General features: G+C 43.2%; 1 protein-coding gene across 1 annotated transcript in view; it reads left to right on the forward strand.

Annotated features, from left to right (window-relative positions):
• LOC113145119 (extracellular matrix protein 2) overlaps positions 1-4,721 on the forward strand; it is an 11,877-nt gene extending 7,156 nt beyond the window's left edge. Inside the window, 2 exon segments of the mRNA XM_074933675.1 lie at positions 3,300-3,626; positions 4,270-4,721. Coding sequence (XP_074789776.1) covers positions 3,300-3,626; positions 4,270-4,468 — 526 coding nt within the window. The 3' untranslated portion in view covers positions 4,469-4,721.
• The last annotated feature ends 4,002 nt before the right edge of the window (positions 4,722-8,723 follow it).

Here is an 8,723-nt window from a genome sequence, read left to right on the forward strand (position 1 = left end):
AGTCCAGCTGTGTTTAATTAAACTGATTGGACTTGATTAGGAAAGGCACACACCTGTCTATATAAGACCTTACAGCTCACAGTGCATGTCAGAGCAAATGAGAATCATGAGGTCGAAGGAACCGCCCAAGGAGACCAGAGACAGAACTGTGGCAAGGCACAGATCTGGCCAAGGTTACAAAAGAATTTCTGCAGCACTCAAGGTTCCTAAGAGCACAGTGGCCTCCATAATCCTCAAATGGAAAAAGTTTGAGACGACCAGAACTCTTCCTAGACCTGGCCGTCCAGCCAAACTGAGCAATCGTGGGAGAAGAGCCTTGGTGAGAGAGGTAAAGAAGAACCCAAAGATCACTGTGGCTGAGCTCCAGAGATGCAGTAGGGAGATGGGAGAAAGTTCCACAAAGTCAACTATCACTGCAGCCCTCCACCAGTCGGGGCTTTATGGCAGACTGGCCCGATGGAAGCCTCTCCTCAGTGCAAGACACATGAAAGCCCGCATAGAGTTTGCCAGAAACCACATGAAGGACTCCCAGACTATGAGAAATAAGATTCTCTGGTCTGATGAGACCAAGATTGAACTTTCTGGCGTTAATTCTAAGTGGTATGTGTGGAGAAAACCAGGCACTGCAGGGACAGGACGACTGGTTGCAATTGAAGGAAAGATGAATGCGGCCAAGTACAGAGATATCCTGGAAGAAAACCTCTTCCAGAGTGCTCAGGACCTCAGACTGGGCCGAAGGTTCACCTTTCAACAGGACAATGACCCTAAGCACCCAGCTAAAATAACAAAGGAGTGGCTTTGGAACAACTCTGTGACCGTTCTTGACTGGCCCAGCCAGAGCCCTGACCTAAACCCAATTGAGCATCTCTGGAGAGACCTGAAAATGGCTGTCCACCAACGTTCACCATCCAACCTGACAGAACTGGAGAGGATCTGCAAGGAAGAATGGCAGAGGATCCCCAAATCCAGGTGTGGAAAACTTGTTGCATCATTCCCAAGAAGACTCATGGCTGTACTAGCTCAAAAGGGTGCTTCTACTCAATACTGAGCACAGGGTCTGAATACTTATGACCATGTGATATTTCAGTTTTTCTTTTTTAATAAATTTGCAAAAATTTCTACATTTCAGTTTTTTTCTGTCAAGATGGGGTGCTGAGTGTACATTAATGAGAAATAAAATGAACTTTTTTGATTTTGGCAAATGGCTGCAATGACACAAAGAGTGAAAAATTTAAAGGGGTCTGAATACTTTCTGTACCCACTGTATACATGCTGTGTACTCATGATGGATGAGTGCACTAAGTACTTCATCTGTGAATTATTTAATTCTGGTCTACGTTTAATCCAAATATTCCTCAGTCTGTCCTCAACAGGTTTGACAAATGGCCTAAAATACTTGCAGATTTTGGCCTGTGTTAATAAGTTCAGTGTTCAGAGAGGCCTGCACCAAGAAGACATGAAATACAGTAGCTGAAGCCATCATCCATCATACAGTATTTTAGTCCTGTCTTGGTCTGTCCAGGATGCTTGGCACGGCCGCTCTGCCTGGCTACGTTAACTATCCTGGTTAGTGTGCCAGAGTGCACAAACCAGCTTGTGTAGTTCTGGCACAGTGGGCTCAGCACAGATGGAGCAGTATTGTACTTGTGCTTCTGAATCTACTTGTGTTTGGGAAAGTGAGACAAACCCCTCGGTGTGCTCGTTGCCATTACAACCCAAAACCCTGAGGATGAGCAGACTGTCAGCTTAATTACTCCTGGCCATGTTTTGCACACAAACATAGAAAACACACACACACACACACACACACACACACACACACACACACACACACACACATTCATGCATTCAAATGCCTTTGTTTTGGTGTAATTGCTGTGTGCCTCTCTATACATGTTCTAGAAATGAAGTAATAAATGAAACTTGACTCAGTATTTAGAGGCATGTTTGAGCCTCGTCTGTTGAATATCCAGTACATACATGTTGTCATGTTCGTATATGTGCATCTGTGTTTACTCGTGTGTGTGTGTGTGTGTGTGTGTGTGTGTGTGTGTGTATGTCAGTGTTGCTGCCTTACGTCATGTTGCCTGTACATGATGACATGTTGCCTGCTGTGTGTGCGTGTGTGTAGGTGCCAGTGAGTGGGAGTGCAGAGGGTGGAGGGCTCTGAGAAGAGAGGACTGTGTGTCCCTCTGCTCATTAATACCATGTGGAGCTCTAAGCAGTGGTGGACTGCTGCTGAGCTTTCTGGCAAAGGTTTAGAATACAAATCAGCAGCACACAACTGGTCTGAACTGGTACTGAGAACAGGCAGAGCAATAAATTCTGTGGTTTAATCTCAAGCAGAAACCATATTGTCAGAGCAATCCATACCTGCCACGGTAGGTAGAGGTTAGACAAAAAGCTAACTGTGCACTCAGGGAGTGTTGGCTCTGTCATTAATGTTGTTTTCAGCAATACTGTTATGGCTGCATTAATGAAATATTTTATTACACCTCTGTTGAGCAGAGAAGCGTGTAACCAACCTCAGGTTTTCTGAAGTCTACAGTGGACTCTTTGTCCAAACCGAGGGAGGAAGGCCTCACATTAACCGTGACCTTTCCTGTGATGCTGACAAATAAATAGAATAATCTGATTTTTAAACGTTTAATGTCTTGAGGGATTTTACCTCATTGGCATCCATGATCTAGTGTCAGTCACACACAGTGCCGGTCCAAGTACCTCCCATATCCATAACTGTCTTTCTCATCATTAGTCCCTGTTTCTCTTGGTTGTATGGACACTGGAGGCCATTGGAGAGTCTTCTGGACCCACTGGCCCAATGTTAGTCTCTTTGGTCTATGAATGGTGGAGAAACAGGAAATAAGGTTCCTCTCTTGCTGTGAGTTGTCTCGTAAACTCACAACAGCTGTGTGGGATGTTCCAACAAAAACACTTAACCCCTACACTGCATTATCTCAGCCCCCTGAGATCTTACTCTATGGCAGTTCACGCTTCTTCTTGCAAACTAAGCTTTTTTCTTTTTCTTCCACAAACTACCTATTAAACTACCATGCTCTCAGACTCTTCCCCCTCTTCGCTTTCCCCATGGTTCCCCCACAGCCTACCCTCCCACACTGGATCCCAGCAGCGCTATGCAGGAGTCCAGTAACTATAAAACATGACGTCTACAGTTTAAGTGTTTGGAAGCAGAGTGGATGTGGTTAGCATTTCTTAAAATATCTAAGAGCAGAATTTCCAGTTGAAGGTCTTTTTGTAGATACAGTATTTGACTGATTCATAATTCTTCTTTTCCTCAGGTCCCTGCAAGTCTTGAATCTGTCCTACAATCAGTTCACCTCTGTCCCAGTCAGTCTCCCTCGCTCTCTGCGTAACCTGACCCTCCAGCACAACGACATCAGTCACATCCCTGCTTTTACGTTCCGTCACTTGCGACCCGGCCTACAGTCGCTCCGGCTATCCCACAATGCCTTGAGCAATGAGGGTATAGAACGAGCGTCTTTTGTTGGAACGTACCGCTCACTGGGCGAGCTCCTATTGGACAACAATCGTCTGAGGGAGGTCCCTCGCTGCATTCGACAGTTTAAGAACCTGCAGGTGCTGAGACTGGACAACAACCAGATCAGGTACACTTGGACTTTCTATGAAGTCAGTCAAAGAGTCCACAGAGAGTCAAATGTGCTTTTTAATAATGCAGGGATAAGCCCAGTCCCATCCTAATAGCTTTAGTGCAGCTCCTGTTGGAAGAGACAGAAAAGACACATTTAGTTTCTTATGCAAAAACATCTATTGAAATTTCAGCATCTTGAATAAAGAACATGATTGAAGTCATAACCGTTTCTTCCAATTATATATAACTTTCCCACTTCGATCTGTCTCAGTAACACCAGTGACCAAAGCAGCAATAATAATTTACATGACCTTGACTTTATTATATCATGGTCTCCACCCAATATTACTTTACTGTAGTTTAAAAAAGTCAAAAATCAGTCAGTACACTACTGTAGTAAAGTGTTACCAGACTGACTTCTTCCTGTTATGTTGTGTATACCTTTTCTAAGTTTCATACCATTTCAATTCCAACACTTACTTGAAAAATCAAGTTGTAATGTCAAATTCATTTCAAAGTAGAGACATTATTTCCATGTACTGCCTGGCAACTGCACAGGTGTCCTACTAGCTTCAAGTACCCCCTGGTCCCTGCTGAGTTACTGACTTTACTATGCAGTACAGTGTATCTACATGGAAATGTTTGTTTTGTGGTTTCAGACTGGTTAGGCAGTGGGGAGTGTGCCATCCACAGAATTCTGGCTCCACCTTGGCTTCGGTCCACTTGGAAAATAATCTGCTGGATGTGGAGAAGATTCCCCCGAATGCCTTCACCTGTCTCACTGATGCCCAGGGATTGGTCCTCCATCCACAGGGGGGGGGGGCACATATGATCAACAGGCTACACACACAGACATGAACAGATACACACAGGATTTGCATGATCACGATAGCTGCACTATTGTTTCTGGTGTTTTGGTTTTTTTTTTGTATCCTCCTTTCACCTTCGACGCTCGTCTCATTTGTGCTTCATTATAATCATCATAAAATCAGGTTTGCACCTTTATCATGTGTTTTGCTTAGTCAACCAGAGCTTTTCATTTTGACATCCCCAAACCAGTCTCTTTCATTCACATCTCATCTCTGATTAGGAAAATTACTGTAATGTTTTGGTTGGCAAATGTGTAATTTAGTCTATACGGTGATGGAACTGATTATTATGTAAAAGTGTCTTGAAAGTGTAAAAAGATAAAACATTACAGTGGAATCCGGATCTGCTCAAAACACTAGTTTAAGTGTCTTTTCATTTAAGTATGTAATACCTTGAGAATATGTTGACTGAAAAGGATTAACCCATGTCTCTAGTCTAAGTCTGGGGTGCTCACAGGAATTCTAGCTAGAGCCGTTGTTCATTGCAAGTGGAAGTAAAGGGATGATTGGATGTGACGGCAGCGTGTGGGGGTGGGTGATCATAAAGCTGTCACATATAGGGACTGCGGCATGGAGGTCCCTGAGAGACAGTGCACAGGTCTGGTGACTCAGTGTGAACCTATGGGGCCTATTAGGAAGGAAAATGTAATCATCATGCAGGTTCTTTACAACCAAATGAGCAGCAGCATAAACATCCCCAGCTGCTCAGTAAAAGTACATAAGGTCACTCGGGCTGAAAATGAGGCCCCAGTCAAGGTCTCCAAACATTTAGAAGTGATGCCAGTTGCTGTAGAGGTGTGTGCAGTAAATTGGGGTGCAAGTGTATGTGTGTGAGAGAGGACTGGGGCAGTTAGCAGTAGGGGAGTCCGGGGAAAAGCGAGGAACATGTTAAGTTAGGGTAGAGTGGAACTAAAGGACAAACAAGCCAACTTTTCAGACACAATACAGGAATTGTTCTTCTATAAGCTGATTAGTGAAAGTTGAGACAAGTGGCAGTTCATGTCTAGTTGAGCCCAGTAAGATGTGGCCAAAAGACAGAGGAAAGGAGATTGGAAGCGGAGGGAGGAAGGCAGACAGCTGGAGCATATTCAGAGCTCATTTCCCGTTTGGGAACAAAAGCCACTGGAGCTCTGGTGCCCTGCCAACCTCATTGACAAAGTAACTCCCTCGATCTCAGTGTTCTTTCCGTCTCTTTCTGTATGCATCTCTGACCACTGCTGTATCTCCAGCTTTTCCCCTCTACTCAGGCCCTTCTCCCTCTCTTCCTCCTCCACAATATTATTAGATTAGATTATTCTCTCTTAACACACCTATGACCTATGCCCTGTCCGAGTTGCTTTGAGCTTTGTGATGTGAGTGAGGGCTTGTCCATATAAGTTTTTGTCTTATTTCCCCTAAAAGCAGTAGTGCTGGGGACATAAAGAACTGACCTTGTTTCGTCAAACTCCATTAAACACTTTCCTTTTATTCTTCTCGTCCTGCACTGTAACTAAAGCTTTAGCTCAGAAACAAGAAGGGAGCTGTCAATGTCTTGATTCACGATGTGCTTAGATGCTTTGCACCAAATCTTTTTACCACTAAAATATGTGCATTTGCAGGCTCACTCAGAAAAATACAATCAACTGAATATTTTGTGAGAGCTGATGCAAGTGCCAGCAGTTCTGCAGTTCCGTGCTAAAGTAGTCTTTTTAATTCATTAATCCACCCATGCAAAGACACAACACACTGCTCCGTGTGGCACTCTGAGTAATTACTATAACTGAAAGTAGAAAATGTTTACTTGTGCTCAGTGTAGGAAGTTGCAGTTTACAGGCTGTGCACTTGCTCTGTTAACTCTCTGGCTCCAGGTACGTGGTCTGAGCAGAGTGCAGTGTTTCTGTGGCTTTAAATGAAAATCCAAAGGTCCCCTGCAGATGCTGGAGTTACAAACACACTGAGAAAGAAATGAGGAGGGAGGGGCACTGACGGAGAAGCAGAGATCCAGACTACACAGTTAACAAGAGAGAAAGAATGAAGCTGGGTTATTGAGAGACAAGCACATGACAAAGTTGAGAGTACAGTGTGCATGGTCTGTATATGTCGGATGAAGAGAGAGACATTTGTACTGTTCTTTCTGGGCATGTAATCACACGTTAGATTTCTGTTCTCAGTCTTGTGCGTGTGGTACAGACTCTATTCTCCATAATTGTACAGTAATTTTTCAAACGGCACATTACTGTCTAAGAAACTACACATTCCCATTTATACTGCAGTTACAGACAGAGCTGACTCTTTTTGCACAGGAACAACAAAACTGCATCAGTTCACTTTTTGCACTTAGCTGCTTTGTAGTTTTGCACAGATGAATGCTTCAGCTTTAATCTTAAATCCTTAAGCCTCCCTTCTGCAGCCTGTCACATGGGGCATTTCACTTCATTGCCATTCATCATACTGCATGTGACATGACTAAACTGTTAAACCGACATCTCATCACACCCAACAGATGTTGCGCATCCTGTCGAGCTGAGGCCAGAGCCTGTTTGTTGACCATTGAGCGCCGTGGTGCTTTTCTTCTCTCATGTACTGTCTGTTCTACTCGGTGATAGCAGCTTCCTGTGTTTGTTATTGGAGGATGGGGGCTCAGGGGTGCTGGCTGATAAAATAAAAAGCAACAGTACCCACACACACACACAAAAGCAGCTGAAGAATTCCTAACTATTTAGGGTCAACAAAAATGTGCTTACTGCAGTGTGTAGGAACTATAACCGCTCGCCTGTGAGCCCTCATCCTTGATAGCCAGTGTTATAAATGAGCATAAAATAATCTTTTATTGGGCTGAATTTCCAATCCAGAAAAAGAAAGAACACTTTGCCCAACATTATATCCTCGCTTCTGCACAGAAAGGCACACGCTCACCATATGGAGGCACCTACACAAACGCTAACAAGTGGGTGTGCTAATCTCTGGAGACACTTTAGCTGAACATTCATGGGACAAAAAGTTTAATTTGGATGCCAAGCCCTCTAGCTACAGACCAATACCATAATCAAGTGAACCACAGCGAGAGAGAGAAAGAGAGACAGGCAGACAGAAATAAAAAGTAGGAAAAGGAGTGAAAGAATAAGAAGTAGAGGAAGCAGAAAAAAAGAGGAATGCTATTTTGAAAGGCCTTTATCAAACTTCTGTCCCCCCTGCAGGAGATTGATCCGGTCTGAATGCAGTATCTGCCAACGGTGGGTACTGCATTCTTTCAAGAAAGACAGACATGTAAGAGAAATCAGAGAGGAGATTCTCATCAATTGTTTGCAGATGAGGAGGAAATTGGTTATGTTTTGGTGCTCAAACATGCAGAGCAGCAGAAGTCTTGTATAAAGTGCAAATAACTGCAAATGTTTGAATGGCTGAGTACAGCTGACTTTGTCCAGGGTCAGAAGAGTTCCCAGATGCTGCGGGTTGCCAAACACGCTGCTTCGCACTGGCTGCTGGCGATACGAAGAGGAAATCAAAGAGTGGGTGAGACAGAACACTTCATCCTGCCAAAGCAGAATTTAATAGAAAACCAAGAGAAAACACAAAATCATACGGTTTATAATCACAGTTCTCAAAATAAATTTGCTCTATGATTCTGGTGGAGCCTGGAAGTATCACCACCTTCCCTCTCACTTCTAGTGAGAGGTAAATGTGTTCGTCTGTGTTAGGTAATAAAATGTGATTGGTTACAAAACAGTAAAATGACTCAGCCAGCACGATAAGTACCAAAATATAAAAGGCCTTTAGCTAAATAAAAGCTCACATTTCCAGGAGTAAACTAGGGATTGCCTAACAGACTCATTACAGATCAATAAAACGATTAGTTGACTAAAAACTGTCTGAGACGTTTCAGACAATAACTCATTTCAGCTTGTGTTTTTACAGGCAGTGCTAAAAATTACATTCTTTTTTTAAAATGTCTCCAAGGACAATTAAATATGGCAATTACAGACTGCAGACAACAAGTTTAATGAAGTGAACTGTCAGTTTCCCTTCTTTCTTTATTAGGAAACACTAGTATAATATGAGATGTTATTTTTTTGTCCTAGCACAAAAATAACACCCATAATGCAACAAAACCCAGGACGTCGGCCTTGTGAATGTTATGTCTGTGGACCATAAAGCCCAGTCTTTGAGTAGAGTTGCTCCGTTACTGATTAGTTGAGGAATAAATGCAGACTCATTAGTTTTCATTAGACATTAAGGTATTCCTTTTATTTGGCCCTCTTGCCTTA

Source organism: Mastacembelus armatus, chromosome 7 (assembly GCF_900324485.2).
Source record: "Mastacembelus armatus chromosome 7, fMasArm1.2, whole genome shotgun sequence".
In the NCBI taxonomy this organism is placed as follows: domain Eukaryota; kingdom Metazoa; phylum Chordata; class Actinopteri; order Synbranchiformes; family Mastacembelidae; genus Mastacembelus; species Mastacembelus armatus.